This window comes from Nomascus leucogenys, chromosome 15, assembly GCF_006542625.1.
Source record: "Nomascus leucogenys isolate Asia chromosome 15, Asia_NLE_v1, whole genome shotgun sequence".
NCBI classification, from domain to species: domain Eukaryota; kingdom Metazoa; phylum Chordata; class Mammalia; order Primates; family Hylobatidae; genus Nomascus; species Nomascus leucogenys.
The window spans coordinates 11,973,406-11,994,064 of record NC_044395.1 but is presented as its reverse complement, the minus strand read 5'-3'; the positions used below and the strand labels follow the sequence as shown (position 1 = coordinate 11,994,064).

The 20,659-nt window shown below is 41.1% G+C and overlaps 1 protein-coding gene across 1 annotated transcript in view; it reads left to right on the top strand.

Moving 5' to 3' along the window:
- The window catches only part of CRTAM (cytotoxic and regulatory T cell molecule), a 33,563-nt gene extending 16,688 nt beyond the window's left edge, over positions 1-16,875 (top strand). The window contains exons 5-10 of the mRNA XM_003253299.4: positions 140-301; positions 6,833-6,913; positions 8,906-8,989; positions 11,987-12,133; positions 12,598-12,684; positions 15,495-16,875. Of these exons, the coding sequence (XP_003253347.1) occupies positions 140-301; positions 6,833-6,913; positions 8,906-8,989; positions 11,987-12,133; positions 12,598-12,684; positions 15,495-15,625 (692 nt within the window). The 3' untranslated portion in view covers positions 15,626-16,875. The remainder of the gene's footprint in view (positions 1-139; positions 302-6,832; positions 6,914-8,905; positions 8,990-11,986; positions 12,134-12,597; positions 12,685-15,494) is intronic.
- Positions 16,876-20,659: the final 3,784 nt, after the last annotated feature.

Sequence of the window (20,659 nt, the reverse complement as noted above, 5' to 3'; positions counted from 1 at the left end):
ACCAAGCCTATACAAGGGAACTGGCTGAGGCTAGAATGAGGTTAGAAATCTAATGTTTGCCATGAAGTCAAGGCCTCTAATAGAACCAACTTCATCCAATAGCATTAAATAGCCATAACCTCTTTAAATTGCTACATAGGTGGAACCCACCATGAATTTGAAACTGATGGGAAGAAATGTAATACTACCAGCACTCTCATAATCCACACTTATGGCAAAAATTCAACAGTGGACTGCATTATCCGACACAGAGGCCTGCAAGGGAGAAAACTAGTAGCACCCTTCCGGTTTGAAGATTTGGGTAAGAAGAACTAATGATTCTCTTTAATAATTTTTGATTTACTTTAATATTACACTATCAAACAAAATTAAATGAAGTGGGCAAATTTCTTCAGAGTACGATTACTGCCAACAAAGCTTTCCTAATAGCAAATTCCTCTACTGATTGAAATTTCTCCAGGTGATCGACGGAATTTCAACTATTCCAATGTTCAAAAGAACACCAGTTGAGCAGAAAGCCTAGCACAGCACCATATGCAAATAATGTCATGCTTGCTTTTTGATAATGACTTTAAATAGTGTTATTGCCATTGTGTTTTTGGAGCAATCATATGAACCATACTACATCTTTGTACTTGACCCAGAAGGAGATAATATTGGCTGAAATAAACCTAAATTGTCAATATCTTTTTATGTGAATATGAAACATACAGTTACATGAAGACATAATTCCTGTTTAGATTTATTTTATTGTTATAATTGCTTTGAAGATTTTAGTTTAACCGTGTTAATATTCTGAGTTGAACACCATTATAAACACCCAATATTAAATGTGAAGAGGAGTTGCCTCCATTCTCAGAACCTCTATTCTATGATTCTTTCCCCAAAAGTCCAAGAAATGATTTTAAAACTGTACACAACTCTTTGAGCCAAGAGGTATCCTTTAAGATTCATGAGTCCTATAAGAAGTCTGCAATTAGTAGGACTCTGAGTTTCACTGTTTTACAAGGTACTTCTCTGTGTAATCAAATCCTGAAGTATAAGGAATTACATCAGTAAAAGAGGAAACTGTTGGATGACAATGCATTTATTGAAAGAGCTCTTTTATCATATGAAATCGCTGATGCTGAAACGCAAGCTTGCTTAGGAGAACCTCACTGTGGGAAGGCTGCCATGATGCCCCATGGGGGCTGTGGCTGCGGTTAACAGGCCCCCTCTGACTACCACAAACTTTCCATGGGTCACTTTCTCACCAAACCAAAAGTATCATTGCAGAAGCTGCACTGTAAGACTCATGGACCCACAGACCGAGCTGTACAGTAACCTTACACAACCACCCCCGCCCCTCTGTGAGTCATCCCCACCCCACGCCTCCACCTCCAGCAGTAGAACCGAAGCACGGGGCATGTGGGGGATGAGGCTGTATTTAAAAGCTTCCTAAAGACATTCAGGTTCTTCAATAGGAGAACCAACAATGTTGAAAAAAAATGCATTCTTAATTTTCAGCAATTGTTCAAGGCATTTACAACAATTACTATGAAGGGGGAAATGGCAGTTCTCCTCCTTTATGGCTATAGCTCTACATGACTCAAAATTATAGTTAAAGATGTTTTTAATAATAGGCTAAGGCCAGGCATGATGGCTCACGCCTGTAATCCCAGCACTTTGGGAGGCCGAGGCAGGTGGATCACCTGAGGTCAGGAGTTCGAGACCCATCTGGCCAACATGGCGAAACACCATCTCTACTAAAAATAAAAAAATTAGCCGGGCATGATTGTCGGGGCCTGTAATCCCAGCTACTCGGGAGGCTGAGGCACAAGAATCGCTTGAACCCAGGAGGCAGAGTTTACAGTAAGCTGAGATCACGCCACTGCACTCCAGCCTGGGCAACAGAGCAAGACTCTGTCTCATACTAATAATAATAATAGGCTAAGACTTAATTTTTGTGATCTATCTATTTGCTGTACTCATTGCCAGATCTCCAAATAGTATTCAAAGATAAATGTCAGCATCAGCTGTTGATAGCTTCCATTAGTTCATTGTTTTTTCCATTTGGCTAGCTGCTACTATATTGACCTATAGATGTTACAAACATTTTGTTCACCCAATTAGGTAAAAAAAAATTACTAGCTGAGGATGCCTTAAAATACATTTACACATAAGGGTTCTGACCCCTTTCATTCCTATGCTCTGCATGGAAGGACCTGGGGAAAGTGAGTGTCATGCCAGCACCAGGACTAGGGCGGTCCTGAGGAAAGAAGTACCTTCCTCTGAAAAAGCCACAGTGTGATGCTTTGAGAAAGAGAGTAGAGCAACAGGAATAGATTTTTGAATAGGCTATCTTTGTTTTTTTGTTTGTTTTGTTTTTTGAGACAGGGTCTCACTCTTTCACCAAAGCTGGAGTGCAGTGGTGTGATCATGGCTCACTGCAGCCTCAACCTTCCAGGTTCACAATCAGTCCTCCCACCTCAGCCCCCCAAGTTGCCAGTACTACAGACATGTACCACTACATCTGGCTAATTTTTAAATTTTTGTTGAGACAAGGTCTCCCTATGTTGCTCCGGCTGGTCTCAAAACTCCTGGTCTGAAGCAATTCTCCCTCTATGGCCTCCCAAAGTGCTGAGATTACAGGCATGAGCCACCTCACCCAGATTTCAGAATGATCATTTATTTATTTCTTTTCTTGAGACGGTCTCACTCTGTTGCCCAGGCTGGAAGGCAGTGACACAATCTTGGCTCGCTGTAACCTCTGCCTCCCAGGCTCAAGTTGATCCTCCTGCCTCAGCCTCCGGAGTGGCCGGGAGCACAGGCATGAGCCGCCACGCCCTGCTAATTTTCATATATTTTGTAGGTATGGGGTTTTGCCATGTTACTCAGCCTGGTCTTGAATTCCTGAGCTCAAGCAATCCCCCAACCTCTGCCTGCCTCCCAAAGTGTTGGGATTACAAGCATGAACCACCACACCTGGCTCTTTTTGTTGTTGTTGTTGAGACAAGGTCTCCTTCTGTAGCCCAGGCTGGAGTACCGTAGTGCAATCATAGCTCACTGCAGCCTCTACCTCCCAGACTTAAGTGATTCTCCCGCCTCAGTCTCCTGAGTAGCTGGGACTACAGGTGCACACACCACACCTGGTTAATTTTAAAATTTTTTATAGAGACAGAATCTCATTATGGTGCCCAGGCTGGTCTGAATTCCTAGGCTTAAGTGATCCTCCCTCCTCAGCCACCCAAAGCACTGGGATTAGAGGCATGAGCTACTGCACCTGGTTTATTTCATCTTTTTAGTATTTAAAATGAGGAATCTTGGTTTTCTATTACTTACCTGGGGATAGGATTTTTTAAATATTTGAAGAACAGTTCTCAAACTTTTGATTTCAGGACCTCTCTACACTCTTAAAAATAATTGAGAACCCCAAAGAACTTTTACTTATGTAGGTGATGTCTGTCAATATTTACCTATTAGAAATTAAAACTGAGAAATTTAAAAAAATGTATCTGTAAATTTATTTTAAAATAATAAATCTACTACATGTTAACAGAAGTGGCATATTTGTTTTATTTTATTTTTTGAGATGAGTGCAGTGGCCCAATCTCAGCTCACTGCAACTTCCACCTCCTGGGTTCCAGTGATTCTCCTGCCTCAGCCTCCTGAGTAGCTGGCATTACAGGCTCTTGCTACCACACCTGGCTAATTTTTTTGTATTTTAAGTAGAGATGGGGTTTCGCCATGTTGGGCAGGCTGATATTGAACTCCTGACCTCAGGTGATCCATCTGCCTCGGCCTCCCAAAGTGCTGGGATTACAGGCGTGAGCCACCGCACCCGGCCCAGAAATGACATATTTTAATGAAAAAAAGAGTATATTTTGTAACACTGAAAAGATTAGTGTGAAAAATGTCATTTTTTTTACATTTTGAAAATCTCTTTAATGTCTGGCTTAACGGAAAACAATTAGGTTCTTGTAACTTTTGCATTCAATCTCTTCCAAAATGTTATTTTGCTTTAAATAAATATATAAAAATTCAATCTCACACAAATATATAATTGGAGAAGGGTAGAGTATTTTAATAGCCGGTTGAGATAATTGTGGATATTCTTCTTTGATGTTACACCAAAACTCAACAAGTAGTAGTTTCTTAAAGATTAGTTGCTATATGGACTCTGGGCCCATGTCAATGAACTTTTTATACGGTTATATTAAAACCCACTGAACTCTCTTGCACTTTGAATAGAACTTTTACCCAGGCATGATTTTGCTAACATTATGTTTTAGTAATTTGGGAAATACTCATTCACTAAGTTCTACAGAACTTTCCAATGTTGACATATTTCAGCATCAAAATCACATGCATTAATACCATCACTGATCTCATCAGAAGTATTTAAGCGTTTGGAGGTTGTCAAGCTCACAGTGGTGGATATAAGTTGTCCAAAATTTGAACTTTAAGTGTGACTATTGCAACTGAGGAGCTATTTTATTTTTTGAGATGGAGTCTTGCTCTTGTCGCTCAGACTGGAGTGCAATGGTGCTATCTCAGCTCACTGCAACCTCTGCCTCCCAGGTTCGAGCAATACTCCCGCCTCAGTCTCCTGAGTAGCTGGGATTATAGGTGCCCACCACCATGCCCAGCTAGTTTTTGTGTTTTTAGTAGAGTCAGGTTTCACCATGTTGGCCAGGCTGGTCTTGAACTCCTGGCCTCAGGTGATCTGCCCGCCTTCGCCTCCCAAAGTGCTACGATTACAGGTGTGAGCCACTGCGCCTGGCCTAAATTTTTAATTATTTTCATTTTAATTAATTTTAATTTAAATAGTCATTGGAGCTAGTGCATACCATATTGGATAGCAGAGGTCTACAATATTCTGACCAACTAGGGAGGTAGATCATCATGTGCCAGTATCCACCTAATCAAAACAACATTCAGTCTAAATGCAATAGTTTGCTAGCTTGTTAATTAACAAGATAAATCAAAATAAATACAGAATCTAGTTTTAAATATGTATAGATAAAACTTGTTTTGTACATAAACATAATTTTCTGAATTCACATAGTATATACTATGTTAGAAGATTTAAATCACTATTGATAAATTTTATTCTATTTGTCCCCAGTGATGTTCTTCTTCTTTTTTAAAATTTTGAGACAGGGTCTCACTCTGTCACCCAGGCTGGAGTGCAATGGTATGATCACAGCTCACTGCAGCCTCGACCTCTCTGGGCTCAGATGATCCTCCTACCTCGGCCTCCTGAGTAGTTGGAACTATAGGAGTGCACCACCATGCCCAGCTAACTTTTTGTAGAGATGGGGTCTTGCCATGTTGCCCAGGCTTGTCTCAAACTCCTGGGCTTAAGCAATCTGCCTGCCTCGGCCCCCTACAGAACTGGGATTACAGGCATGAACCATTGTGCCCGGCCCCATATTCTTCTTAAAATTTATTCCCAGTACTTCTATTTGACTAGCATTCCAGCTTTTCCCTCTTTTCATTGCCAGCAGCTCTCCTCTTCAATTTTCTCTGGCACCTGTGTGGTCAAAGTTCATTTTAGCCATATAGTCTATACTACTATCTCTATAATGTTTCCTTAGTAATTCTTTCTTTCCTCAGAGCCCTTACACACAATTCAGGTATTTTTATATTTTTCATACATTTTGAATTTTTGATTAACCAGATACATGTTCAAAACCATGGAAAATCATTTGATTAAATAAACAGCAAGAAGCACTCACAAATTTTATAAAAACATGAACCACCTGTGACGTGTCAGTATATATATATATATATATACACACACACACATACATATACATATATATATATATTTTTTTTTTTTTTCTTTTTGAGAGGGTCTCCTTGCTCTGTCACCCAGGCTGGAGTGCAGTGGTGCGATCTTGGCTCACTGCAACCTCTGCCTCCCAGGTTCAAGCAATTCTCTTGCCTTAGCCTCCCAAGTAGCTGGGATTACAAACACACACACACCACCATGCCCGGCTAGTTTTTTGTATTTAAAGTAGAGATGGGGTTTCACCATGTTGACCAGGCTGGTCTTGAGCTCCTGATTTCAGGCGATCCACCCGCCTCAGCCTTCCAAAGTGCTGAGATTACAGGTGTGAGCCACTGCGCCCGCCCGACATGTCAGTATTAGTATTTGTAAAGTGACAGGCACAGTTATTACATGCTTCCCGGATGTGGGTCTGTTCAATGACTGGTAAAATCTATACCAAGCTGACCCTCTGGAAACATCCCTAAGCATTGATTAATGTTATACAATAACATTTAGCATTGTGCTTAATAAATAGCTAGGCATTGTACTAAACATGTTATAGAAATGAACTTACTAATTCTCACAAAACGCTCAAAGAGGTAAATGCTGTCAGTATCTCCATTTTACAGATAAGAGAAGAAAAAGTGTTAGAGAGGTCAGGTATCATGTCCAACTCATTCAGGAGCAAGTAAATAGCACTGGAATTCAGCTCAGTCTGAGGCTGATTCCAAAGCCATCTAATAGGTAGATAGATAGGTGGATGGGTAGATAAACAGACAGAGGGATTGATTGATGGATAGAAGGACACAGAAACAGTGAATACTCTTTGCCTACCACTGCCACCACACAGAGGTCCAGCATGCTGTGCTTTAAGCCAGGCAGGTGAACAGATGGGCACTCAGTGGGATACAGATTCAAAAACCAGAGCAGGAGCCGCAGAACACACAGTTCTGGGGTTTCTGCACAACCTCTACAAGCAGGTAGCCGCCAAATATATTCTCCAATCTCTTTTACTGAGCACAATGTGGATAAAACTGCTCTCTATAGTAGCAGAATTTTGTTTTTCTCCTTTCTTAGTTACTGATGAAGAGACAGCTTCAGATGCTCTGGAGAGAAACTCTCTATCCTCTCAAGACCCACAGCAGCCCACCAGTACTGGTAAGTGTCAAAATCATTAAAACTTGTTTTTAAAAAATCATGCTTCCTTGGGAAGGTTATTTTTCTCATTCTAAGTTTTAAGAATATTTTTTGTTTTAATTTTTACTAAGACCATACAGGCCCCCTCCAACTGGCTCCAGCTTCGTAGCATCCTAGAGTAGAACCACATCAGGCATCGGAATACTTAGTAGTATGGGCTTCAGGCTGACATAAAGCCTTGCAAGTTCAATTCTAGTTTGCCTGAGATAGAGATGTACACATGTACACACACACATTCACGATTGTGACATTTGAATTTCCTCTGCAGTAAAGGACAAAGTTGAATTCATTTATAGAGAGACTTGTTTCTTTGTTTTCCCATCTAAAGCACACCAAACACAAAACACAGACTTGGTATCAACAAAGAGAAAAGAAGCAGAAGCTGGAGGTTTGGTGTTGTCATTGAATAACAAAATCACCTTTGAAGGCACATCAATTACTTGATTGTCAATAACTCAGGTCATTTTTGATGATGGGATTGAACTACAAATGCAGAATAATTTAGAAAGCCTGGATTATAATTCCAGTTTTTAGACAGCGAACTCACTAGAGGTTAACCCAGAGCAATGATTGTATATCTAATTTAACTTTGTATTTTACCTAGCATAGTATCCAGCAATAGCAGCTTCTCAGAAAATGAATTACGAAAGAAAGAAAGAAAGAAAGAAAGAAAGAAAGAAAGAAAGAAAGAAAGAAAGAAAGAAAGAAATTGGTTATGGTGCTTTGAGCAAGACTATTGGCCTCATCCAGAAAGGCATAAATTCCTACATATTCTCTTTCCATTTCATGTAGTGTATCAATAATAATTTCATTTGTTGGAATAAGGGCTTTCAGATCATTATCATGTTCATAGTTCTGAGTATGAGTCACATTTTTAAAAATGTGTATCCTAAATAATATTTAAAAGTAAATGTTTGGGATTTCTAAACACTGATAAATACAACATGTACCATACAATTTTTTGAAGGACAATGGAAACTGAAAATATTATGAGTGTAACAGCCACATCACTTGTTTTAATAATCCAATATTTGTAAACGTGTTTAGAATCTAGTAATCTTTAATGGCTTGCCACTGAACAACTTAATTTTCTGCTCTGCTTTTTCATGTATAAGACTTTAAATATAGGGTTTCTAAAATTCCTTTCAGCTTTCCATTTCTACAATTTTATTACCTTTAATATCCATTTTCAACAGAATGGGAGGCTTCATTCCCCTCGGGGTCCACATAGTGGCGCTGTGCAATGGACTAAAAAGCAGGAAACTGCAGGGGGAAAAAAGGAAATTGGAAACATAAGCAGTAAAATCTGGGGAAAAAAAAACACAGTTTCTTATTTTTTATAATTTATCGTATCTAGAAAAAAACATCATAGTACATCCCACTTCTAATGGGGAGGCAAGCAGAAGTTTGAATAACTGAAGCTATATTTCAACATAAATTTCAGGCTGTAGGTTTTCTATAATTAAAGCTTGGAATGCCATTCCTCGGTGTTCAGTTGTTATCTTGAAGCCTCCTAAAGACCTTCTCCCTAATAGGCCTGATTCAGGATGGAAGTATGAAATAATGGTTTAAATGCTGGGTTCTAGAGTTAGGTAAAACAGAGTTTATGTATTGGCTTTGCCACTTATTTGCTACAGGACTTTAGGTACTTTACATAACTGCTCTATACCTCCGTTTTCTCAGAGCTGTGGTGAGAAATAATATATACCAAGTGCTCAGTTCAAGGCCAGGCACAGAGTAAGTGCTCAAACATTTACCTTAAAAAAATAAGGCAAAGTGAGCCTAGCCATTTGCAATTACGTTTGCAAGAAATCCATAGTTCAAAAATGATCTCAGTACTGTTTTTAAATTTGGCTTCCCAAGCTGCTCTGGGAAGACTTATGTAACTACAGTTGTATATAGTCACATGTATGTAATGTATGCATAACTCATGTCTTATTTCTTTCACTTTAGTCTCAGTAATGGAAGATTCTAGTACATCGGAGATTGACAAGGAAGAGAAAGAACAAACCACTCAAGATCCTGCCTTGACCACCGGCAAGTGTCACCCACTGCATTTAGAATAAACACTCGACATTTTAACCTCTTAATCGATAAATTCAATGGCCTTTGTCAGTCCTCCCTTTTCTTGACCTTTCTGCCCTTTTGGACATGATTGGTTAATCACTCCCTTGTCCTCCCTCCTTGATTTAGTTACCTTGGCTTCTTGACATACTTTTCCTGGTTCTGTTATTTGTTGCTCACCACTGCTCCTCTGTATCCATCAATTAACTTATCTTCCTCTTCTGACTTCTGTTTTTTTGTTTTTTTTTTGAGACAGAGTCTCGCTCTGTCGCCCAGGCTGGAGTGCAGTGGCGCGATCTCGGCTCACTGCAAGCTCCGCCTCCCGGGTTGACGTCATTCTCCCGCCTCAGCCTCCTGAGTAGCTGGAACTACATGCGCCCGCCACCGCGCCCGGCTAATTTTTTTTGCATTTTTAGTAGAGACGGGGTTTCACCGTGGTCACAATCTCCTGACCTCGTGATCCATCCACCTCGGCCTCCCAAAGTGCTGAGATTACAGACGCGAGCCACCGCGCCCAGCCCTGACTTCTTAAATGTGTATGTACTTCTGATTTTACTTCTCCATCTTTTCTTCTTCCCCCTTTTTTTTTTTTTTTTTTTTTTGAGACAGAGTTTCGCTCTTGTTGCCCAGGCTGGAGTGCAGTGGCGCAATCTCAGCTCACTATAACCTCCTCCTCCCGGGTTCAAGCGATTCTCCTGCCTCAGCCTCCCGAATAGCTGGGATTACAGGCATATGCCACCACCCCGGCTAATTTTGTATTTTTAGTAGAGACGGGGTTTCTCCATGTTGGTCAGTCTGGTCTTGAACTCCCGACCTCAGGTGATCCGCCCGCCTTGGCCTCCCAAAGTGCTGGGATTAACCGTAAGCCACTGCGCCTGGCCATTCTTCCCTTATTTTTTAAAGAGTTTACTCATTCCCAAGATGGTTCCTGTTACCACTAGGCAAAAGATTTCTCTCTTTTTCTTTTATGGTTTTGTTTTGTTTTTAGAGACAGGGTCTCTCTCTGTCTCCCAGGCCAGGGTGCAGGGGCACGATCATGCTCACTGCAGCCTTGAACTCCTGGGCTCAAGAGATCTCCTACCTCCACCTCCCAAATAGCTGGGATTACAGGTGTGAGCCACTGTGCCCGGCCAGCAAAACATTTCTACACCTAGATTTCCAGAACATCCTCCTTAGCATTGGTTCCAATTTCTTTCCATTTTCTATATATCTGTAGCTGAATTTTCTGCGATTTCCTCAAACTCAACATTGCTAAATACCAAACAGCACCTTCTCCCACAAAATCAGCTTGTCCAAAGCATCACACAGGCCCCAAAGCATCACATAGGCCCCAAACCTTGGTGTTACCTATCACTCCTGTGTATGCGTACAAATATATCTATGTGTATATGCATATGCATATGCACACACATGTATATAAAATCAGTCAATTTCCAAGAACTTTTGAGTCTTCTCTTTCAGGTATTTTGTCCATTGTCACTGTTAACGTCCCAATCCAGGCTCTCATCATCTCCTGCATGGAATATTATAACTTCAGTTTCTCCTCCTCTGGTTCACTTTAGCGCCCTACCATCAAAATACCTCTTTACACTCTGCATACCTGTGTTCTGAAACCCTTTATGGCTTCCTGAAGTCTACAACACAGAGCATGAGTCCCAAACAACTCATTAGGTGCCATCTATTACCTACTTCTGCAGTCTCATATCTACAAAGTCCTTACGAGATATATATTTTTCTCTGAAAACATCATCCCTTTTCAATTGCCCTGCCCTTGTTTATCCTCACTGCCCCTGGTGGAAGAGGAGACCCCCTCTCACCTCTCCTGACTCCCCCTTCAAGGCCAATATCGTCACTGAAAACTTTTTTGACCAACTCACCCCTCAGAGACCATTCTTGCCTCTGAACCCCTGAACACACTATGATATAAATACATATGGATCCAGAATTTGATATATCTTACTTTTGTTTGTTTTTATTAATTTGTTTATATATAAAGAGAACTAATCCCCAAAGCATATGAACTGTGCCTTCTGTAGGTCCAAGCACGATGTTCTACACATAGCAGGCACTCCTTAATTATTCGTTGGTTGATATGAGGTGACCAGGACGTTTAGCAAAACTACAGCCCATAGAATGAGAATTCTAGGTTTAGAAAGCCTTTTTTTTTTTTTTTTTTTTTTTTAAAGAGACAGGTCTCACTTGTCTCCCAGGTTGGAGCGCAGTTTCACAATCATAGCTCACTGTAACCTTAAACTCCTGGACTCAATTGATCCTCCGCCTCAGTCTCCCAAGTAGCTAGGACTACAGGTGTGCACCACTGCTCCTGGCTAATTTTTGTTATTATTATTATTTCTGTAGAGACAAAATCTCGCTATGTTGCTCAGGCTGGTCTGAAGCTCCTGGCCTCAAGCAACCCTCCCATCCCAGCCTCCCAAAGTGCTGGGATTACAGGCATGAGCCACTGCACCTGGCTAGAAAGATTTTTACGAGCTCATCTGATTTAGCCCAAATGCCTTCCTGTAGGGCCACATTTAACCTAACCAAGATAAATAAATTTTCATTTTATTTGGATAGTTTTTTAAACTCCTTAACAATCCCTCTTGCTACTTAATTATATTTTGCTAAAAATCATTCCTAAAGCTAATTTGAATCTCCTGACTATAATTTAAGTCGATTTTCTCATATGCTTTCTCTAGAAATAAAAAATAACTAGCCCAATAGCTATGTAACTTAAAAAATCTTTTCAAATCATCATACATAATTGCCTTGTTTGTTGTATGCCTGTTTGCTTGTTCTCAGAGAATGAACAATGTAAGTCTCTTTACCTTCAGGGGTAAGCTCTTTCTCATCTCTTCATCTGAGCTGTCTATTGCTTATATCACATTGTAGAAGTATTGTTACATATTCTCCAGTGGCAAAAAAAAAAAAAAAAACCAAAGTATCTAAACTCCTTTTTCATTTTCCTTATAGAAGCAAATCCTCAGTATTTAGGATTGGCAAGGAAGAAAAGTGGCATCCTGCTGCTCACGCTGGTGTCCTTCCTCATTTTCATACTCTTCATCATAGTCCAGCTCTTCATCATGAAGCTGCGGAATGCACACGTGATATGGAAGAAAGGTCAGTGGGCAGGGAACCTGACGGAGGCTATAAGACGCCAGAACAAATGGCTAAAAAAAGGGAAATTCTGTCCATTAAAGCTTTCTGTCAGACACTACATAATCTATTTGATAAGTGCTGTCACTCAGATAAGCAATTGTTTGTTTTCTAGTAAACTCGGGTGTGAATCTCCAGGGACTATAGTCTAAGAGTGTATAATCAATAGAAACTAGCATAGCTTACCAGAAATTGGCATTAAATGATAGACACTTCTATTCACAGAAGGATAAAAGTCCCAGGACTGCCTAGCACAGTGCCTACAGGAATCAAAAAACTATGTGTTGAATTAATGAGGTATGAGTTATGGGAGGGGCATGGTAAGTCTACTGTTGCACAGTAACAGAGGTATTATCTCTTATTCAAATATACATTTCTACATGTCCATGGCATCAGAAATTAGTCACTTGATTTTCTTTTTTTTGTAGAAAACGAAGTTTCAGAACACACACTAGAAAGTTACAGATCAAGGTCAAATAATGAAGAAACATCATCTCAAGAGAAAAATGGCCAATGTAAGTCAACGGTATGACCTGAAATCTGAACAATGAGGTTCATTAATGTATTAGTCAGAGTTCTCCAGAGAGACAGAGACAACAGAAAAAAAATATATATATATAGATATGAGAGGGGATTTATTAGGGGAATTGGCTCATGAGATTATGGAGGCTGACAAGTCCCTGGACAGGAGGTCTGCAAACTGGAGACCCTGGGATGCTGGTAGCCTGGCTCAGTCCAAGTTCGAAGGCCTGAGAACTCAGGGGACCACTGGCGTAAGTCCTGAAATCCAAGGGCCAAGGAGTCTAGAGTTCTGCTGCCAGGAGAGGAGGGAGTGTATTCCAGCTCCAGCAGACAGATAAACACATTTGCCTTCTTTCTGATTTTGTTCTGTCCAGGCCCCCAACAGATTGGATGGTGCCCACCCACATCAAGGGCAAATCTCGGTGCCCACCTACTCCACTCAGACTCACACACTAATCTCCTCTAGAAACAACCTCATAGACAAACCCAAAAATAATGCTTTACCAGATTTGAGGTATTTCTTAACCCCCCCAACTTAACACTTAAAATTAACCATCACAAGTAAGTAGTCACCTTTAAAAAGAAAGAGAAAAATCAAAATTTGATTTTTTAGCACTAGAAAGTCTCCTAAATCATCCTGTAGAACTTAAGGAGACTCATCTGCAAAAATAAATAGTAGCAGTTAAGTCATGTAGCAGAAGGCTTCCTTTTGGGAAGCCGTCCTTGACTCTTTGACATCACACACAGGGATACCCCAAGACCACCAGAGGATCCTATGACACTTTTGTCATAGAAGCACTTCTTCCTCCATATTGTAATTTTTGGTGTTTTTATATAGCTACTACAATACTCCTTTAGGTGGTGAGTAATCAGATTTACTCTGTATCCTCAGATTCTAGCACAGGGTAGTTGATAAATTTGTATTAAATGAATGACTATAGGCTCAATTAATTCAAGAAGGCATGTGTCGGGTCCTTTGGATGACTTCATTGCAATTCCTCAGACAAAATATGTAAAGAGAATGAAGAATCGGGATGGGAAGGAGATTGTGTATGGGAAGTGGAGGTTGGGGATTGTATTCTTGATAAAGATCTGGGAGGCAGAAGCTAGGACTATAGAAAAGCAAGAATATTCCACCTTCCAACCGTATTATTTCCTCCATGCAAACTAACTTGTTCTACCTGCCAGGAGCTGCGAGAAATACAGCGAGCTTTGCCGCTCTATTCTATTGGTTTTACTGAAGTTTTTTTAGGAGGCTTGTCTTTTATAACACCTCTGCCTCTTTAGGTTTTGACGTACTAGAGCATGAACTGAAAAGAACGAATAGATGTACTAGCTGGGAAAGGAACACAAGAGAATTGACTGTGTGAAAACTGGGGGTGGGAGGGGAAAATGTGTGTAAACAACATCCAAGTCAATTGTGTTGCAACACCTGTTTCTAAATACCAGTCATCACATACTCACCTGGCAGATAGGAAAATGATGTTAATATCATGTGTGAGTTGGGTTGCTCCCTGAACTGTTTTTCCTAGGCAAGAAGAACCAAAACAGTGGGAGTAGAATTATGTCTGTTAGCTGGAAAAATGGAAGCCCTTCCAGTTCAACTTTTAAAACAATTTTTTTTTTCTTTTTTTTTGAGACAAGGTCTCTCGCTCTGTTGCCCAGGCTGGAGTGCCATGGTGCCATCATAGGTCACTGCAGCCTTGACCTTTCGAGCTCAATCAGTCCTCCCACCTCAGCCTCCCTAGTAGCTGGGACTACAGGCACACACCACCACGCCCAGTTAATTTTTGTATTTTTAGTGGAGATGCAGTTTCACCATGTTGCCCAGGCTAGTCTTGAACTCCTGGACTCAAGTGATCCACCCACCTTCGCCTCCCAAAGGACTGGGATTACAGGCATGAGCCACTGCGCCCAGCCAACTTTAAGAAAATTTAAAATGAGTACCGGCACTACTCAGGGGCTTCCTCCCCAGAAAAGTACATCTTCAGGGGTTTGCTGGGGGTTTCACTTTCTCCTGAGCTCAGGCCTTCACTTTCATCCTCCTTGCCTTAGCACCCTCAAATCCAGCATTTTAATTGTGTTGTTTTGCCCATATTAAAAATATTCTCTGGGGCCATCTCTAGTCTCTTTGTACAGAGTTGCGTAGACTTTGAGTGATCTGCCCCGACCCTATTTTTGCAGTAAGCCCTGTTATTTTTAGTGTGCAATTTTGCTAAGGCAATATGATGTGTTCAGCAACAGATTATTTTACAGCAGAAATATCTGTATATTTTATTTCGGGTTTACCAGTATATTGTTTATATAGTAAGACTTCTTAAAAAATTATAGTATAGACCAGTGCAGTGGCTCATACCTATAATCCCAGGATTTTGGGAGGCTGAGGTGGGTGGATCATTTGAGCCCAGATGTTTGAGACCAGCCTAGGCAATATAGTGAAACCCTGACTCTAAAAATAATTTTAAAATTAGCTGGGCATGGCAGTGTGTGACTGTAGTTCAGCTACTCAAGAGGCTGAGGTTAGAGGATCACTTGAGCCCGGGAGGCTAAGGCTGCAGTGGGCCGTGGTCACACCACTACACTTCAGCCTGGGCGACAGAGTGAGAGCCTGTCTCAAAACAAACACGAAAAACAAAAAAGAATATAATAATGCCTTCAGACCATTTATATGCATCGGTAAGTTTTAGGTTTTTATAAAGCAATACATAAACCTAAAAATATGATATCCAACCAAAGTGTTTCAAGTAAATGGGTGCAATGTTATTTAAAATAAATATTCATCTTCAACATGTTTTTCTTTCAGCTTCCCACCCTATGCGTTGCATGAACTACATCACCAAGTTGTACTCAGAAGCAAAAACAAAGAGGAAGGAAAATGGACAACATTCAGAATTAAAAGAAAAGCACACCCAAGTACCAGAGAGTATTGTGTAGTGCTCTCTGCAATAGAACATGTGATTTCAGGGTTGCCACAGTGTCACCTCAGTGGACCAGCCTGGGGGAAGGAACTTAATTGCTGAGACATTAACAATGACCTCTCAGTGCAATGCAAGACAGTGTCCTCGGATAATGATCTGCCCCGGAGCTAGGGCAGCAACATGAGGACCAAACCATGCACATAAAGCTTGTAGTTTAGAAAAGAAAAGCAAAAAAATAATTATGCCTGACACTACTTCAGAGCAGGAGGATTCTATGAAGGCTTGGGGATCAGGGTCAATGTGACCAGCTAACATCCTACCTCAAATGGAACAGGATTTTTTAGATGCTTTGCTCTAATGGAACTGCTTTAAAAAAATTTTTTTTTCATTTTCATAATTTCTTCTGGTCACAAAATAAAGAAATTTGAGATGCAAAGTACCTAAAGATCTCTGATCCTAAGAAGTTACTTCTGGCCGGGCGTGGTGGCTCATGCCTGTAATCCTAGCACTTTGGGAGGCTGAGGTAGGCGGATCACTTGAGGTCAAGAGTTCGAGACCAGCCTGGCCAACATGGTGAAACCCTGTCTCTACTAAAAATGCAAAAATTAGCCAGGCGTAGTGGTGCGCACCTGTAGTCTCAGATACTTGGGAGGCTGAGGGTGGAGAATTGCTTGAACCTGGGAGGCAGAGATTGCAGTGAGTCAAGATCTCACCACTGCACTCCAGCCTGGGCGACAGAGGGAGACTCTGTCTCAAAAAAAAAAAAAAAAGTTACTTCCAAGACAACTTTTAAGATGTAACCAGCACAAAGCAATGTCAGGGAGGAGTGATACATGACAATAAATGAGTCAGATGGGCATGAAGGCTCCAGAAGCCATGCCCCAAGGCACAAAGAGGAGCTCAGGGTAGGCCCAAAGATTCAAATTTCTTAGATTACTAAATCACATGAGCTGACCTTGTCTGTCAGACAAGATTTTTACCTGGAAATTCCATGACCAATACACGTGCAGAAGAAAATGATGGGTTTAATTTACTGATTATTGACCTAATGGATGGCTTTTTAAAATGTTTTAATAAAAAGCAGAATATATATTTGTTTTTCTAGTGGTTGTACCAAGTTATACTTCGTGTTTTCACATGTGAAAGTAACATGGGACATGCCTTTCTTTTTTGATCAGTTTATTTAAGCTATACAGCAAACTTTGGCATTTATGTGGAGCATTTCTTATTGTTGGAATCTGAATAAACCAATTACAAAATAACATACGCACACATTGTAAGTCTGTAATTTGTGATAGGGGCCAGATCCAACCATGCCGATTTTTTGTTCTCTTGACAAAACTGTTTTGGACAATCACAACATTACAGAAAAGTGTAGAGATAGAACAAAGCACTTTTCCCCCTAGAATCATTTGAGAGTAAGTTGACACAATACCCATCACCCCCCAAATCCTTGAGTGTGTGCTTCCTACAAATAAGAACACTCTCCTTTAGAAACACAATGCAGCCATCAAAAGTGGGAAATTAGCACTGTCCTGCTTCCACAAACAGTCCTCAGACTCCATTCAGGTTTCCCCAGTGGTCCCAAAGGATCCAGTTCAGAGTCACACTTCATTTTAGTCTCATTCAATTTGGAACAATTCTTCAGTCTTGGCTTGACTTTCATGACCTGTATATTTTTGAAGATTACAGGCTGGTTATTTTCTAGATCGTCTCTCAATTTGGCTTTGTCTGCTTCCTCGTGGTTAGACTCAAGTTATACAACTCTCATAGGACTGTCACAGAGCGATGTTAAGTTTATTTCATTGGGCCAGGCACAATGACTCATGCCTGTAATCCCAGCACTTTAGGAAGCAGAGGCAGGTGGATCACGTGAGGTCTGGAGTTCGAGACCAGCCTGGCCAACATGGTGAAACCCCATTTCTACTAAAAATACAAAAATTAGCTGGGTGTAGTGGTGCATGCCTGTAATCCCAGCTACTCTGAAGGCTGAGTCAGGAGAATTGCTTCTACCAAAAAATACAAAAAATACAATCCCAGAGTGCTGGGATTACAGGCATGAGCCACTGTGCCCAGCATATAATGGGGTTTTGACCTGGATGAAATATAGTTCTATTTTTCAATGTTGTACCTTCCAAGAGAGAAGCCCTCTTCCTTCCTATAATTGCTTTGAACAAATTTGTTCAAGAGCAAATTTGTTATAACTGATAATTACTCTAGACATGTTGAAATATGTTAATTTTTAGGCCAGGCGCAGTGGCTCACACCTGTAATCCGAGCACTTTGGGAGGCTGAGGTGGGTGGATCACGAGGTCAGGAGTTCGAGACCAGCCGGGCCAAGATGGTGAAACCCCATCTCTAACAAAAATACAAAAATTAGCCGGGTGTGGTGGTGGGCGCCTGTAATCCCAGCTACTCGGGAGGCTGAGGCAGGAGAATTGCTTGAACCTGGGAGGCGGAGGTGGCAGTAAGCCAAGATTGCACTACTGCACTCCAGTCTGGGAGACAGAGCAAGACTCTGTCTGAAAAAAAATTTTCCTTTTAAATGTTAATTTTTTCTTACGTTTTCTGCTCTATGTCTTGTTTCCAGTTAGAAGCAAACCAAACTAAGGCCACAAAAATGTCATTATTCTCCCCAAATGCCATCTTGCCTAGGTTGATCTCAAACTCCTGGGCTCAAGTGATCTGCCCACCTCGGCCTCCCAAAGTGCTGAGATTATAGGCATGAGCTGCCAACCTGGCCCACACACTTTTAAACAACCAGATCTCGGTGAACTCAGAGTGAGAACTCACCCATTAGCAATGGGATGGTACCAAGCTATTCTTGAGGGACCTACTCCTGTGATCAAAATACCTTCCACCAGGCCCCACCTCCAGCATTGGAGATACATTTCGACATGAGATTTGGAGGGAACAAATATCCAAACCACATCAACGAGGCTAGAACATTTTATACTAGAAAGAAAGGAAGCTATCAAAGACTCTTCTGGGACTGTGTTAAAGGGCCCAGAAACCAATTTGTGTACACCCTCCAGGAACTGTCAGTGGCCAAAGATAGGATAACCTGAGCATTAAAAAAGAGTAGTGATTGGGCAGGGCGTGGTGGCTCATGCCTGTAATTCCAGCACTTTGGGAGGCCAAGGCAGGTGGATCACGAGATCAAGAGACCAAGACCATCCTGGTCAACATGGTGAAACCTCGTCTCTACTAAAACTACAAAAATTTGCTGGGCGTAGTGGCACGCACCTATAGTCCCAGCTACTCAGGAGGCTGAGGCAGGAGAATTGCTTGAACCCAGGACGTGGAGGTTGCAGTGAGCTGAGATTGCGCCACTGCACTCCAGCCTGGTGACAGAGCGAGACTCTGTCTCAAAAATAAATAAATAAATAAATAAATAAATAAATAAATAAATAAATAAAGAGTGGTGATTGAAACATGTTAAATACATTAAAACTCATGAGTTTTTACAATACTTTAAAAATGTACTGATCAGCTTTAGAGATTGCTCAGACACTAGTTTTTAAACTGAAATTTGAAACATCATTAAAATAACTATGTAATAAAAACAGCCATGAGCACAAGAAAAGATGGGAAACGCAAATCAAAACTGGAATATGATGCCACTTCACACCCATAAAAATGGCTATAATAAAAAAGAGAAAATAACAAATTTCGGAAGGGTTATAGAAAAATGAGAGCCCTCAGACATGACTGGTGAGAATGTAAAATAGCTCAGCCACATTGGAAAACAGCCTTGTGTTATTCAAAAAGTTACACATAGGGTTACCATATGCTTCAGCAGTTCTACTCCTAGAGAGAATATACCCAAGAGAATTGAAAAATATGTCCACACAGGCGGGGCGCGGTGGCTCATAGTGAAACTCCATCTCTACTAAAAATACAAAAATTAGCTTGGTGTGGTAGTGTGAGCCTGTAAGCCCAGCTACTCGGGAGGCTGAGGCAGGAGAATTGCTTGAACCTGAAAGCCGGAGGTTGCAGTGAGCCAAGATCGTGCGACTGCACTCCAGCCTGGGCGATAGAGTGAGACTCTGTCTCAAAAAAATGTATATCTATATCTATCTATCTATCTATCTATCATCTATCTATCTATCTATCTATCTATCTATCTATCTATCATCTATCTATCTATCTATCATCTATCTATCATCTATCTATCTATCTATATATATATCTCCACACAAAAACTTGTACAGTAATTAATAGTGGCCAGGTGTGGTGGTTCATGCCTGTAATCCCAGCACTTTGGGAGGCCAAAGTGGGCAGATCGCTTGAGCTCAGGAGTTTGAGACCAGCCTGGGCAATGTGGCGAAACCCCGTCTCTACAAAAGATTACAAGAAGGAATTAGTGGGGCATGGTGGCCCTCGCCTATTGTCGCAGTTACTTGGGAGGCTGAGGTGGGAGGATCACTTGAGCCCCAGAGGTCAAGACTGCAGTGAGCCACGATAGTGCCACTGCAGTCAAGCTGACAATGAGACCCTGTCTCAAAAAAAAAACAAGAAACAAAACAAAACAAAAAAACCTTTTACAGGAATGTTAATAGCAATATTATTTATAATAGTCAATAGTGAAAATAGCCCAAATTACCATCAAATGACGAATGGGTAAATAATAGTGCCACTGCACTCAAGCTGACGATGAGACCCTGTCTCAAAAAAAAAGAAAACCTTGTACAGGAATATTAATAGCGATATTACTTATAATGGTCAAAGGTGAAAACAACCCAAATCGCCATCAAATGATGAATGGGTAAATAAGTTGTGGTATATTCATAAAGTGAGGCTGGGCATAGTGGCTCATGCCTGTAATCCCAGCACTTTGGCAGGCCAAGGCGGGTGGATCAGCTGAGGTCAGGAGTTCGAGACTAGCCAGACCAACATGGAGAAACCCCGTCTCTACTAAAAATATGAAATACAAAATTAGCCGGGCGTGGTGGCACACGCCTGTAATCCCAGCTACTCGGGAGGCTGAGGCAGGAGAATCGGTTTAACCCAGGAGGCAGAGGTTGCGGTGAGCCTAGATCACACCATT